This window comes from Pipra filicauda, unplaced genomic scaffold (genome assembly GCF_003945595.2).
Source record: "Pipra filicauda isolate LSUMZ 115617 unplaced genomic scaffold, ASM394559v2 scaffold720_size194830_pilon, whole genome shotgun sequence".
Lineage (NCBI taxonomy): Eukaryota > Metazoa > Chordata > Aves > Passeriformes > Pipridae > Pipra > Pipra filicauda.
Genome location: NW_024104888.1, coordinates 24,660 through 40,092, shown reverse-complemented (window position 1 = coordinate 40,092; position 15,433 = coordinate 24,660). Strand labels below are relative to the sequence as shown.

Genomic DNA, 15,433 nt, shown 5'->3' with positions numbered 1-15,433 from the left:
CGGGGGGTGTTTGTGTCACAGCACATCCCACCCGCCTCTCACAGGGCTCTGGGCTCTGCAGGGCCACTCCTGGCACCTGGGACACTGTGCTGCCACTGCTGCCTGGTCCTCAGCCTTTCCTTGGACATCCCACAGCTCTGGCCTGAAATATCCCTACCTTGAGTCAGGCATTTGGTTCACTGACTCCATGGAATCTCTGACTGCAGGTCAGGAACTCCAGCAGTGAGCAGAAGAGGCAAATGTTAATCAAAGAATCCCAGAATAATTTGGGTTGGGCAGGGACACCTTCCACCAGCCCAGGTTGCTCCAAGCCCCATCCAACCTGGCCTTGGACACTTCCAGGGATCCAGGGGCAGCCACAGCTTCTCTGGGTGTTATGGCTTCATAAATGACAATAACACAACAGTGCTTGAAATCGGGAGGATTGCAAAGGGAGGAAAAGGAGAAATCAAGGGCAGGGTGTTCATGAATTGTGAAAATTGAGGAAAATTAATCTAAAAGGAGGAATGGCTCTTCAGCTGGTGCGGTTACATGGCACTGAAATGCCCAGGAAAGTGGACACAGTTATAAGACAGGAGAAAAGACCTACTTTTTTATAAATACTTGGCAGTTGTTGTGCTTTCTGTAGTGCTTGTTAGTGCTTTCTGTAAAGACCAACAGCAACTCCTTAAAGCCTTGGGAAACTTCATATTCCAGTACCTGATTGAATGGACACAACTGCGAGGAAATAAGCAGAGCACAACATGGAATGAAAATAATGATTTCCGAGTGTTTGTAGTTCTGTTTTAGAAAAGAGCAGTGAGGGCATACAGATGGTGATGCTGAGCGTGTTCCTGCCCAGGGAGCAGCACGGCAGGGCTGGGCTGCCACGTTCCTCTTGTGGCAACCAGGTGAGGCACGTGGGGTGGGGGGTGAGAGGCACCAAAGGTGGCCAGGGGTGAGTTGATTTGCCAAAGGTGGCCGGGGTGAGGTTCCAGAGGTGGAAAGGCTCCCTGGAAAGGGCTGTCAGGCCTTGGCAGGGGCTGCCCAGGGAGGTTTGGAGTGCCCAGCCCTGGAGGTGTCCCAGGAAGGCCTGGCCGTGGCACTCAGTGCTCTGGGCTGGGGGACAAGGTGGGCATCGGGCACAGGGGGATCCATGGGCTGGGAGGGCTTTTCCAGCCTCAGGGATTCTGTGACAATGTGATTCTGAGAACTGACAAATTCCCTGCTGGCTACAGGCTAAACCCACCTCCTTGTCCCCCTCTGGGCTGGTTTTTGCTCTGCTCCCTGTTCAAGGAGAATGAAAATGTTTTGGTTCTGGGGAAGAACCAGGACAATAACAGGGATGATTGAATGATATGTTTGTGTTTGGTAGGACGTTGCATCCATAACATAAAATGTTCTGGAAGATAATGAGCATGAGCTGCCTCACACGAGGGGCAGAGGCTTTGCCAGGGACTAAATGCCACAGACCTTGGTAATTCCCAGCTATGTACCCAAACAGCCTTATCAGTTTCAGTCGGAATGGGAATGTTCTTCTTGTGTCTGTGTCCCTTTCTTTCTTTCCAGAAAAATGCTTAGGACTCTTCTTGACAGCCAAAATCCTAACTCTGCTCAGAAGCAGGAAGCCCAGAGCTTTGGGAAGCATCTGTTCCCGAATTTTGCCAGCCCCTGGAGGCCTTCGTGGTAGTGTTGCAGCATGTGTTATCTGGGCTGATGGTATCACAGGCTCATCTTGTCTTTGACACCCAGAGCTGGAGCTGTAACACAGGGAACTGCGGTCATCTGTTGTTCCCAGTGTTTCCTGGGATGTGTCTGGATGGCAACAGTTCACCAGGAACAGGCTCCCCAGGGCAGTGGGCACGGCCCCAAGGCTGCCAGAGCTCCAGGAGGGTTTGGACAACGCTTTGAGGGACAGGGGGGATTGTTGGGGTGTCCTGGGCAGGGCCTGGGCTTGGACTGGATGGTCCCTGTGGTCCTTTCCAGCTCAGGGCATTCCATGATTCCATGATTCTCTATGCTTCTCTGAAAAGTGTTCCTAATTTGCTTTTTCTTCAGGTCTCTCTCTTTTCTCCTCCTCTCCCGGGTCCTTGAACTGGGTGTTATCTTAAAGGAGTGTAACATCTCCTACACTGGAGTAAAAAATACTTCACAGCAGTGTTGATCTTCTGGGAATTTTAGTGATGGCCTTAAAAAACTTTGGTGTTTGTTCATTTTTCCAGCTTTTTCTGAGCAGGACTCTGGACTCTCCAGGATCTGGGCTTGAGTCTCATCCTGTGCAGATACAGACTCTGGCAACTGTAACTTGAGAGGATTGAGAGACACAGGCTGATTCCTCTTATCTGGAATTAATTCCCAGCAGAGCCTGGGCTGCACATTCATCCCAAATCCTGTCTGCAGAGACACTGGCAAATTAACTTCATTATTCCTCTCCAAGCTTCACACAGGTGCCCTGACACAGCCCTGTGCTCAGCACTGGTTCTGTGGAGGTTCCTTTGCCATCCCCACCCACGGCTGTTTTGGGGGATGTGGCATTATTGTGGGCAGTGATTTCTGTCTGTCTCCCTGTGTCCTTGGGTGATTCTTTACCAGACAGCTTTGTCCATATAACACATGGACACTGTTGGACTGTCCCTGCTGTCCCACCCTGTGCTCCTGCTTTTGCTCGTGGCACAGGGAAGGTGTTTGTCCTGTTCACTGGTGTCCTTTTATTCTGTGCATCCCTTTTCCCAAAGCAGGTAACATTTTCCTGCTCTTGTTTTTTCCCCCATAGGCCAGAAGCAAACTTTCTCTCATGAGAACTGGTTCTTGTCACCTGAGGAATATGAAACATGGGACAGACTCTACAGGATTAAGGAGAGTGATGGAATAAAGGAACCAGTATTGCCTCGAACTCAGTTTGAAACCTTAGAAAACCTGGAAGAAATACCAGTGAGTTTGACTTTAATGTAATATTTCCTTTGCACGAGGCCTAAAGGATACTGTAAATAACAGAGGTAACTCTGAGTTTGAACGGGGTCTGTATTAAAAATGCCATTTTGAGATTCACATGTAGGTTTTGAGGTTGAGAATTTAGCAGTGAGATGTTTGAAATGGGTCATTGAGGTTGGGTCTGTAAATTAAAAATATCCTAAGTCTCTGCAGGATGCTGTGTTCATAGAATGCCAGGATGGTTTGGGTGGGAAGGGACCTTAAAGCCCATCTCACCCACCCCCTGCCATGGGCAGGGACACCTCCCACTCGCCCAGGTTGCTCGTGGAGTTTTGACTTTAGACCAGACTTACACCTTTGTGATGATGTTTAAATACTTCTCTGCATTTCAAGTGCTGACAGAGCACTTGACATGGATAGCACGTGAGTTCTGCTGGACAGTGCCTTGATCCCAGTCTCTTCCCACCTTCCTTCCCCCCAGCAGCAGGAGGGGGCGGCTCGGGAGCTGTCCCTGTGCGAGTGGAGCCTCTGGCAGAGCCGGCCCTTCCCCACGGCCCTGGTGGGGCACTCGGAGCCCTGTCACCACTTCATCAGTGCCATGGAAATGATGGAGCACATGAGGCAGGAGCAGGTAAGGCTGGCTGGGAACCTGCACAATCGCAGGAGTTAAAAAATAATGAAAATTTAGAAAAGAAAGGAAATTGCGGAATTAATTACATGTGTTTGATCTCGTTCCAAAGTGTCCCCCCCTGGTATTCTGTGATTCCTAATCTTTGCCACAGAAGTGGTTTCAAAACAGTTGGTGTTTCCCTACAGAAGAGAAAACACCCCCAACCCTTAAATCAGTCTTTTTTTTTTTGTGGATCCAAGTATCAGTTTATTACAGAATAACATTACATACTAGAACTATATATGCCAGGGGGCCAAGCCACCAAGAGGGATATCAGAGCTATTCCAGAGTGTAATAAGGATTGGAAGTAACTCTATCATGTAGGTACATCAAAATCATCCCACAAAAGTGATGCAGGAATGTGTTCATGTTCTAAGGGGATTGTTTTGAGCATTTTTGGGTTGTTTTCTGTGAAAGCTATAACTAAAAACCTAATTGCTCCTGATAATTAAAGGATAAGGGGAGAGCAGCCAAACAAACATGGATGACAGCCATTTGGGAGATGGGAGTTCTGTTTGCTGACTGGTATGGATAGCAAATATCCTTTGGGATGAAAGGCAAGGAAAAGGGTGTGGAGGTGGGTGGACACTTCAGCTGTTCCCACATTATTTTCTCCTCCACTTGAGCTCTTCTCTGTTCCCCAAATATTGCCTTTTAGTGTGTGGAAGTTTTTTAGGTCATCAGCATGTGTTGCTAAGCTGCCAGAGTTTCCTGAATAACAGGACTAATCGAGGAAGAGAATGGAGACATTGTAGTTGTACTCCTTGCTAGGAGAGAACATGAAAGGGAGGCTGTAAATAGACTTTCTGAGCTCAGATAAGCTGCTCCTTCACACATCAGTGACATTCCTGACTTCTCTGAGAGTCCTGTTCCAGCTGGGGTCAAGGATGTGCTGCAGAGAGAGAGGGCTCAGGGAGAGGTCAGGGACAGAAAGGAGAAGGGAGTCAGGAGGCAAAGAGATGGTTCAGAAATTAGAAGGTCCCCCCTGAGCCTCCTTTTCTCCAGGCTGAGCCCCCCCAGCTCCCTCAGCCCCTCCTGGTGCTCCACAGTGAGAGTTCCAGGCATTATCTGGATTGACTCTCAGCCAGCTTTGGCTGAGCTGTCCTGAGGTGGAGACGCTGAGCTCTCTCATCAGCGAGAGGAGGATTCCTGGCTGGATGTTCCTGCTGTGCCCAAAATGCCTCCCTGGAACATGAGAGGTTACTGCAGGACCATCACTCCACCCTGCTGGATCCTTCTAGGGAAAAACAGGGCCCTGGCAGGGCTGGGGGACAAGGCAGCACCTGGAGTCATACTGACACCCAGGTTTGGCACTGCACAAGTTGTTGGGTGCTTTCTTGGCTCTGAACCCAACTGTCCAGGGTCAGGGACACCAAAACTGCACCACAGAAAGGGAACGTGCAACGGGTCTTCATCTGCTCTGTCAGCACCCACAGGGACTTCTTGATGCAGGTTGGATTAACCCTTGACTTCTCTGAAAGGCACTGACAGTCTTCCCACTGGAATTCACCAAAGGGGAGGGGCTGACCAGCCTGGAAAAGAGAAGGCTCCAGGGAGAGCTGAGAGCCCCTTGCAGGGCCTAAAGGGGCTCCAGGAGAGCTGGAGAGGGACTGGGGACAAGGCACAGAGGGACAGGACACAGGGAATGGCTTCCCACTGGAAAAGGGGAGATTTGAGTGGGATCTTGGGAAGGAATTCCTGGCTGGGAGGGTGGGGAGGCCCTGGCTCAGGTTGCCCAGAGAAGCTGTGGCTGCCCCTGGATCCCTGGAAGTGTCCAAGGCCAGGTTGGAGCAACCTGGGCTGGTGGAAGGTGTCCCTGCCCATGGCAGGGGTGGCACTGGGTGGGCTTGAGGTCCCTTCCCACCCAGCCCATTCCAGGATTCCATGCTGCTGTGTCCATCAGGTGCCCCCACACCCCTCCAAGGAGTGGGCTCTGTGTTCCCTGCTCCCAGCCTGGCACAGCTGGGGAGCAGATCCCTGCAGGACTGAACAGAGCTCCCTTGTCTCTCCTCCCTCCTCGTGCTCCAGCCCTGTGACCCTTCTGGCTGCCTCTGCTGGACTTGCTCCAGTCCCAGAATATTCCTTGTCCTGGGGGCCCAGAACCAGACCCAGCTGTGCCCAGGGGGTGTCACAGGGGGTGAAGAGAGAGAGGAGAACAGTCCTGTCCCTGGGCTGCTGGGGACTGTCCTGCTGTGGCTCCTGCCTGTGGGCACCCACACTGCTCCTGGGTTAGAGATGTTGTTCCCATCAGGATCTTAAAAGAACTAAGGAAGGTTTTCTCAAAGCTGGAGCTGGCCCCATGGGGAGCCTTGATAGCTACTGTATTCTTTTTTTATTTTTCCTAGAGGGCTTGTTCTTAGAAAAAAAGTATTAATTAAAACTTCAGAAGAAGGGCAAAAGTAAAGAAATTTAGGGATTTTTAGACAATGTTTGATTTTCTGCACACCTACCAAGGCATCTTCCTATAGTTGGGTCTGTCCTGGCTGCATTCCTGACTCTGCTGGGTGGGAGAAATTCCATCACCCGAGTGACAGGAAGGGATGTTCCTCCAGCCTCTGGGACATCTCCCTCGAGCAGGAATGAAACCTGAAAAAAAAAAGAAATCTACCTAATATGTTAGTCCTGTGTGAAAAGTGGATGGAAAAACAACTGGTTTAGCAGGGATTTAGTGAAAGGTTGGAGAGTTGGGGTTGTTCAGCCTGGAGAGGAGAAGCTCTGGGCTGACCTGATTGTGGCCTTCCAGGACCTGAAGGGGCTGCAGGAAAGATGGAGAGGGACTGAGGACAAGGCATGGAGGGACAGGACACAGGGAATGGCTTCCCACTGCCAGAGGGCAGGGAGAGATGGGATATTGGGAAGGAATTGCTGGCTGGGAGGGTGGGGAGGCCCTGGCCCAGGTTGCCCAGAGAAGCTGTGGCTGCCCCTGGATCCCTGGAAGTGTCCAAGGCCAGGCTGGAGCAACCTGGGCTAGTGGGAGGTGGCCCTGCCCATGGCAGGGGGTGGAACTGGATCACCTTTAAGGTCCCTTCCAACCCAAAGCATTCCAGGGCTGTGTGGCTGAAGGGTTGGTGTGGATGTACTGTGCATCCAGGTTTTCCTGCTATAAATATTCCCTGGCTAAAGGTACCCAGCTGACCTGGCTGCTGTTTATTTGTGGTGCTTAATAGCAGAGGGATAAAGACCAATAAGGTCAAAGCTGTTTCCTTAAATACCTGAGATAGTGAACCTCAAACAGGTCTATTGATTATTTATTTACTGAGGCACTGAATGTTCCTGTGAGTAACCAAATGATCAGGAAGGTTCTGATGAAATTATTTCTTGGGCAGAATCTCAGTCAGAGATTAGTCACAACAGGAGCCAGCTCAGGAGGTATTTGTGTGGGGGTTTGGGTGGTTTTTTTTTTTTTCTATTAGAGAAGAAATTCAGTCAGAAATTTACTGATGTTTGGCTTTCCTTTCCTTGTTCTCATTCAATGATTCAAGAAACAGTTTTTTGCATAACAGATCAAAAAAAAGTCAATTTAAGGACTTGTTTTTAAAATAGATGAAGTGAAAATGGTTGGGAAAAAATTACATTGTATTTATATGCTCTTAAAAACTTAAAGAAGATGTTGGCCCAGTGAAAAGAAAATAAAAAAGTCAAAGAAACCCCAAATATGATTCCTGGAAAAGGGACATCCACTGCAGCAAAGCCTTTAATGCCCGTGGGCTTTATTCCTGCAGCAGCACAGGGGCAGGTGGGGGGATTTACTCCCAGGGGGATTTTTGGTGTGACAAGGGAACCAATCAAGTTGTCCTTCTGCAAAATAATTCAATCTCTTTTAAGCATTTTCTGAAAATTAAACCATGCTGTTTGGAAACAAGGTTGGGGCAGAGTAATCCTTTTTATGGGAATGGTATTTGTCTGAGCTCCCGAGGATGAGGGGCAGGGAATAGAGAAGTGGAGAGCTGTGGTTTTTCCTGGGAGACAGGTAATGCTGCATTTTATTGGTCATTAATTCTAATTTACAGTGGGAGGGTGACTGGATATTTCCCAGCCCAAAGCTGGCAGTGGGAACTCAGTGACCAAACGATCCCAGATTCTCCCATCAGAGGTTTGTCTCTGTTTTCCACTTCAAAAACCCCTTGGGAAACCTCTTCCAAGCCCAGGATGAACCTGGAACAGCTGCCACTGGAGTCACGAGTCGTTTGTCATCAGTCCTGGGCTGCCCCCAGGGTTCTCCAGCTGAACCCCCTGAGAGCAGGGAAAACATTCCCAGGAGACCCCGAAACCCCACTGAACCTGGAAAGGGCTTCCCATGCCCTGGGAACTCTGAATCCGACGGGTTTTGGGGGGAAAACACAACATTTCCAGCCAGCTGGGACTTCACTTCTCAGGAGCCCCCGAATGCAGAGTTAAAAATGGTTCAAATAAGGACAATGAAATAGTTACACCTGTTTTTTTAAGACCCCCCCTTGCCAATAGTTTGGCTAAAATCCTCTTCTGAGGGAGGGAAAGGATTCTGCCCCAGCAAGAAATAATTTCAGACGAGGTGGGAGGGGGTTTGGTTTGGGTTTGGAAGGTGAGCTGGGAGAACCTGTGAGCCCCAAAATCTCAGCTCTCCAGTTCAGAGAGTTTCTCTATATGGGTTCTTCTGACCTGGCTGCCAAATGATTTCAATCTGAGCATTAGCTGAGACCTGGATTGGGTTGTTCAGGCCTTGGATTGCAGGTGCTCTGTGGCACAGCAGGTGTGGGTTCTCCTGCTGTTGCCTTTGGGGTTTGTCCCATTGTTATTTTGTGAGTTTAGGGATGGCTGGGTGGGTACAGTAACTTTGCATTTCGATTGCTGGGTTTAAAATCCTTCTCTGTTGTTTTTCAAACTGTCAAAATGTTTATAAATGTGAATAATTGGTTGGTTGTTCCTTAAGCTTTTAGAGCAGATTGATTTGCAGGGCTTTGACAGGAAATGTGCCAAGTGGGAGCTGGCAATTCCAGGACAGTCCTGGGACTCTGGCAGGAGCTGCTGTAAAACAAATGGCTTTGGGAATAGTATTTATGTTTTGACAGAGAGAGGGACTTTGGGCAAGGGATGGAGGGACAGGACACAGGGAATGGCTTCCCACTGCCAGAGGGCAGGGATAGGTGGGATATTGGGCAGGAATTGCTGGCTGGGAGGGTGGGGAGGCCCTGGCCACCCAAACTATCCATGATTCCATGATGATAATCACATTTATGTAGAATATTGAACTGCTCCTGCCTGGATATTCCTGTTCTCATGATGGTTTTAGTGTTGGCCTGGCAGCGCTGTAAGCTCAGGGAGTGGAATCCTGGAATGGTTTGGGTGGGAAGGGACCTCAAAGCCCATCCAGTGCCACCCCTGCCATGGGCAGGGACACCTTCCACTAGCCCAGGTCGCTCCAACCTGGCCTTGGACACTTCCAGGGATCCAGGGGCAGCCACAGCTTCTCTGGGCAACCTCATTTATTTCCTGATGTGCTGGAACATTCACTCTCACTTCTTCAGCCTCTTCAGTGATGCCTGTTCCCGTATTTGCAGGGTACATACCCTGTATTTTGCTAATAATTTTTCTTTTTAGGGATCTTTGGGTGTTTTTATTGTGTAGCTGAAAGCAAAAAGCAACAGAATTAGCAGATACAGCAATGATGTGATACCACCAGGAAGAGAATTATCCCAGCTTTCGTGGAAGGAAACTGGGGGTTCTGTGCCCCTCAGGCTTCTTCCATGACTCAGCTAAATATATTTTTAAAGATCATCTCATGTAATGTACTTAAACTTCCAAAATCAGCTTTTGGCAGCGTTTCTTCCCCTGGAGTGTCTTGTGGAAATGAAGCAATGCTGGACCAGGGATTGATTCTTGTGCTCATGAAGCAGCTCCTGGCAGGTGTAAATAACTGCTGGGCTGTTGTGAGGGAGGTGAATCCCAGGGCACCAAACTGTCCAACCTGGATGTGACCGGGCTGGACCAGGGAGCCTTTGGACAGCGGGAAATGGGACTTGTGGGGGAGGGAGTGCAGGCTGATCATAAAGAATTCATGGAATCATGGACTGGTTTGGGTGGAAGGGACCTTCAAGTTCCTTGGGCAGGGACACCTTCCACTGGAGTTCCAGGATTCCCTTAAAACCCTGGTTTTGGGAATGGGGTGGGGGTGTTTGAGCTGCAGCACATGCTTGCTCAGAACACATTGAGGGCTGGAAACCCTGGATGGTTTCCCTCCAGCTCTCCACTAAAGAAGTTTTAGTTGTTCAAACCTGCATTGTATCTGCCCCCAGACTTCTGTCTTAATTTCCAAATAGCCAAACCCCCGGGGTCCTGGCAGGGAGCTGAATTAGCAAACGTGCACCCAGAGCAGCTTATGGGGACAGAGAGGGGAACTTCAGGTTTGGGAGTCGCTACCTTACATTTAAGTGCTGGGAAACAGGATGTGTATAATCACACATAGATTTCTATCTCAAACATGAAACATTTCATATATTAAGGGAGTTTTTTTCCCTTTTTATTTTCTCCATTAAAACCTGCCTTGCTTGTTAACCTGACTCGGGGCCATCGATTCAGCCCAATAATCTCAGATGTTTTGCTGCTCCTGCCTGACCTATTTGCAGCGTGGCTGGTACACCCTGGAGCTGCCAGGCTGCCCGGGGGGCTGAGCAGGTGATTTAAGGTCCCACCCCTCGTGCCCGTGGTGGCTCCAGCGTGGTCATTCCCAGTGTGCCCTTTCCCTGCAGCAGCACTGGCTGGCACAGCACTCCCCTGGGAGGCAGTGCTTGGGGTGCCCCTGCAAGTGGAGCAGTTACATAAGGCCCTGTCAGCTGCAATCAGGGCACTCAGCTCTGCCCTACATGCTAAATTTGGCCATGGCACTGCCAGGCTCCAGGAGCTGGGTGTGCCAAGGCAGGACACGGCCATGGGCTGTGCAGGGGCTGGGGGGTTCTCGGTGTGGTCACCCCTCACTGCTCCCGAATTCTCTGTGAGAATCCCACAGTCCAGACTGGGTTGGGGTGGAAGGACCTCAAAGCCCACCCAGTGCCACCCCCTGCCATGGGCAGGGGCACCTTCCACCAGCCCAGGTTGCTCCAGCCTGGCCTTGGACACTTCCAGGGATCCAGGGGCAGCCACAGCTTCTCTGGGAAACTTGATTAGTTTGGGGTTTGTAGGTTTGGGGCTTGTAGTTTGATTGGGTTTGGGTTTGTAGGTTTAGGGTTTGTAACTGGGTTTGGTTTTGGTTTGTAGGTTCAGGGTTTGTAGTTTGATTAGTTTGGGGTTTGTAGGTTTGGGGGTTTTAGGTTTGGGGTTTGGAGTTTGATTAGTTTGGGATTTATAAGTTTGGCGTTTGTAGTTGGGTTTGGTTTGGGTTTGTAGGTTTGGCATTTGTAGGTTTGGGGTTTGGAGTTTGATTAGTTTGGGGTTTATAGGTTTGGGGTCTGTAGTTTGATTAGTTTTGGCTTTATAGATTTGGGGTCTATACTTTGATTAGTTTGTGGTTTGTAGATTTGGGGTTTGTAGTTGGGTTAGTTTTGGGTTTGAAGGTTTGCTGGTTTGTAATTGAGTTAATTTTGGGTTTGTAGGTTTGGGGTCTGTAGTTTGATTAGTTTTGGGTTTGTAGGTTTGGGGTTTGTACTTTGATTAGTTTGGGGTTTATAGGTTTGGGGTTCGTAGTTGGGTTAGTTTTGGGTTTGTAGGTTTGGGATTTGTTGTTGGATTAGTTTTGGGTTTGTGGGTTTGGGATCTGTACTTTGATTAGTTTTGTATTTATAGGTTTGGGGTTTGTAGTTGGGTTAGTTTGAGGTTTGTAAGTTTGGGGTCTGTCCTTTGAGTTTATAGGTTTGGGGTTTGCAGTTTGACTCATTTTGTGTTGCAGAACAATCTAAGGCCAAGGCTGATGTGTTGGGCACTGTCAGGAGTGTGTGGGTGGGCAGGAGCAGCACCTACTCCTCCTTCCCTGATTTTTGGTGGTTTGGCAGCTCATTAATCCTGGATCCCTGTAGGGCAGGTCTGGTTTGTGTGATGCCTCAGGGCTGGAGGTGCCTGGTTGGGCAGCATTGGGCTGTTCCTGAGCTCAGTGTGACCACACCGTTACCAACCCCGTTACCAACCCCGTTACCTTCTGGGATTTCACACAGAGAATTCCAAACCTTGACTCTGTGTTTTGACTGAGCTTGAAGGAAGGAATTATTTAGAACCTGCCCTATCAAAACGCTCCTTTAACCCTTTCACAGCAGTTCTTTTCTTCACTGTTTTGGAATGAAGACTTGTCAGAAGTCAGGGGTGTAGTCTGGGGCTCTCCTGCTCTGCCAAGGAATAAATATGACATATATGTGTGTATATCTGGATACCCACACACACATGTATGTGATATAGGACAGAACTTTTGGGGACTGTTAGGAAGCAGATAATCCAGGGAATCTCTTATTGTAAAAGTCAGTTTTATCACCCAAAGGACCTTGTTTTGTTTCAGGGCTTGAGGAGTCCAGGGATTCATCTCACTGAACTGCCAAAATATAATAATGATTGTTCCTGCTGTTTGGTTCTTACATCCTTATTTTTATTGTAATTAGTGAGACAGGTTGGAACTTGGAAGGAACATTCTAAACCATTGCCTTCAGAGCCCCTTTGGGCCCTTGCTGCTCCTTTGCAGACCTTAATTTTGAAACCTTAATTTAAGAGAGAGGGTGAGAGGGGCAGTAAATAACCAGCTTTTCCATCCAGGCAGTCCCTGTGTGGATCCCTCACTGGGGGTGGTGTCCAAGTCCGTGGTGCTTTTTCCAGGGGTGTGTTTAGAAGGGCTGATTCCCTTTGGAACAGAGGATTAATAGCACAGGGAAAAAAGAAGTTGAGAGTCTGTGAGTGAGAATTTCTTCAGGAGAACGAAACCTTTGGCACTTGTTTGAATCCCCCGTGCTGGGGAGCCCGTGTGTGTTGATGGGGTATGTGCAGTAAATATTGCCCTGTGTTTGGCCCAGGGAGACTGCAGCTATGGACGGGAGCTCCAGCCCCACTTATGTGTGGAAGACGTAAATATTCCAAGGAATAAAAGGCATCTCCGCATGGCCAAGTCCAGCTGGGATCAGAGAGCACGATCCTCCAGGAAAGGCGTGGCACACACATCCCAAATGAAGCCATTCCTGCCTGACAGAGGTGACAACCAGAGTGAACTCTTTACCACCTTTAAGATAACCAAGCCAAAGCCTCCCAAAAGAACTCCTGGATCAAGTGTGGAGGTGGATCCTTCGGCATCTCCCTCAGGAACGTTTGCTCTGGATGAACAGCCTGACCAGGGCAGTGAGAGGGACAAGGAGCTGGAGGTGACATTTGACTTAAATGCAGTTATTGACCTGTGTGACAGCAGTGACAGCACTGACATTCCTGACAGTCCAGCAGCAAAGGGAGACAAACCTGCAGGCAAAGCTCCTGGATCCCTGGGGCTGCTCCCCGGGGATTCGGGGTACGAGACATCACCGCTGTCCTCGGACTTGTTCTATCTCCCCAAATCCTACGGGGAGTCACTCAGGAGACCCTCCCAGGAGCCTCCTGGCTTAGAACAAACATTGTCCCGTGTGCAGAGGCTTTTGTCACAGTCCCCTCCCCCCATTCCCTCCTGGAATGAACTCGAGGACTTGGAAAACATGGTGAGGAGTGAGGAAACAATATGTCCTGTCCCAGAGGTTATCCCTGAGGGTCACTCTGCAGGACCACGGGACAATGCCTTCTCCACGTCCTCAGGAGCTGATCCTTCACTGCTGCTCATGGAAAATCCCAAACTGAACATCCCCAGGGAATTCTGTGCTCCAAGAAGTCCCTGTTTGTCCAAAGCTGCCTCATCTTCCAAGGCTGCTGTTGTTGAAGAGGAGCACGCCTGGAATGACAGCTTTGATGGGCTGTTTGACAGCAAGGAATTCCCTGCCATCCAGGGGAATGCTCCAGCCACAAACCACAGCCTGACAAACGACCCTTCCCACGAGCACTTTGTGCACAGAGACACTGCAGGTGCTGCCACTGACCACAGGAAGGTGGTGGCTGGTGGAGAGCAGAGCATCCATTTGTTTGAGGATGAGCCTGTGGATGACGCCGGGGACAGCGGGTTATCCGTGACCAAGGAGCCTCCAGCCAGGCCAGATCCAGGTGGGAATGTCATCGGGACAGATGGAGAGCGAGGGTCCAAGGGGGTTCCCTCCGAGGGGCCCTGTGTGAACACCAGCACCTGCAGGGAGCAGCCCCAGAGCAGTAAATCCATGGAAACAGCAGGAGTGCCCGAGCAGGGCCTGGAGAACGAGGATCTCTACGACTGTTCCCAGGAGCTGTTCTCCGTCACCTTCGACCTGGGCTTTTCCATCACAGACAGTGACAGTGAAACCCCCCAGGAAAACGGGAATACTGGGAACACCAGCAAAGCAAACGGTGCCTCGGGGAGTGGTGCAGGGGCAAAATCCACTGAGGATGGAAAGATATTCCTGAGGGATGGGTCCAGGCTGGAAACCTCACCAGAATGGGATTGCAGAGGTCTGGAGAGAAGAGACGTTTCCACACCGTTGTCATTCCAGAGCAGGGGCGTGAATGACAGGGAAGGGCCAGAGGCTGCTCCTGCTGCAGTGCCTTCCCTGAAATCAGGAGGCAGGAGAACGGGAAGGGCATCACCTGAACCTTTGCCTTCGGTGCTTTCGACCCCAATAAGCAGGAAGGGTGGGAATGTCCAAGCTATCAAAAGGATTCCTAGGAAAGTCTTCTCCAGTGCCAGAGAGGAGACTCCAGAGGTGCCTCCTGGAGATAAAGTCCATAAAAGCCCACGTGAGCAGAACTTTGGGAGTTCAGCTGCGGATTCCCCTTTGGGAAGAACTGCAAACCTGGAAGACACCACCCTCCGTGGATCCCGAGCGTGTCCTGCTGCAGGTAGGGGTTTTGGTGGGACAGTTTGGATACCTTCATGTTTAGTCAACAGGATCCAGTGTCTTCTGGATCCTCAGCTTGGTCTTGTGAGTGAGGTGGGAAGGCTGAAAGGAGAAGGAGTAATGGCTGCAATACTGGAATTGGGTGGATGAGGAGATTTCACCCCACACGCAAGGAAGGACTGGGAATTAAACCTGAACCTCCTCACAAGTGTTGAAGCCATGGGAGATGTGATTGTGTGAGTTAGAGCTGCCTTCAAAGCCCTTTCTTAATCTCAGGATCTGACTGGTGCTCCTCTGGATCTCTTGATCCCTGAATCCATGCCTTCATGTTTTCCTGTCACTGTTCCTGAGGAATGAAACTCTACTGATGGATTTCTTTCCATTTACTCACATGACAATTGACTTCTGTTTAAAATTTTCTGATCACAACTGCAGCACAAGCCTGGGATCTCTTATGTAATCCCAGAATGGTTTGGGTTGGAAGGGACTCCAAATCTCATGGTGTCCCACCCCTGCCCTGGGCTGGGACACCTTCCAGGCCCTTGTCCCCAGTCCCTCTCCAGCTCTCCTGGAGCCCCTTTAGGCCCTGCAAGGGGCTCTCAGCTCTCCCTGGAGCCTTCTCTTCTCCAGGGGAACCCCCCAGTTCTCCCAGCCTGGCTCCAGAGCAGAGGGGCTCCAGCCCTGGGAGCATCTTTGTGCCTCCTCTGGACTCACAAACACCATTCCTTGGCTCCATTCCATGCACCCAGAGGGATTTGTGTCACAAAATGCTGCCACAAGGGTAACTCTTACTCAACTTTCAAGGGCTTTTTCTCTTGGTTTGGTGTTTCCCCTCCCTTTTTCCATCTCTGTCTGCCCAGGGTAATCACTCCCACCCCGAGAGTCTCCAGGGAAGCAGGATTTATTGTACATCCCAGCTGGAGATTATCTCTTTTGATTAACAAGGCTAAAGAGAACAATATTTGTCCTG

The 15,433-nt window shown here is 50.0% G+C and overlaps 1 protein-coding gene across 12 annotated transcripts in view; it reads left to right on the top strand.

Annotated features, from left to right (window-relative positions):
• The window catches only part of FANCM (FA complementation group M), a 51,646-nt gene that overhangs the window by 27,506 nt on the left and 8,707 nt on the right, over positions 1-15,433 (top strand). For 10 of the 12 annotated variants that reach the window (XR_003541074.2, XR_003541073.2, XR_005566492.1 and 7 more), the window contains exons 12-14: positions 2,753-2,910; positions 3,392-3,541; positions 12,541-14,464. Coding sequence is in view for 9 of the 12 variants with exons in the window: in XM_039389352.1 (XP_039245286.1) it covers positions 2,753-2,910; positions 3,392-3,541; positions 12,541-14,464 (2,232 nt within the window). In the remaining 3 variants the exon portion in view is untranslated. The remainder of the gene's footprint in view (positions 1-2,752; positions 2,911-3,391; positions 3,542-12,540; positions 14,465-15,433) is intronic. The other 2 variants (XM_027723063.2, XM_039389350.1) reach the window with 1 other exon arrangement.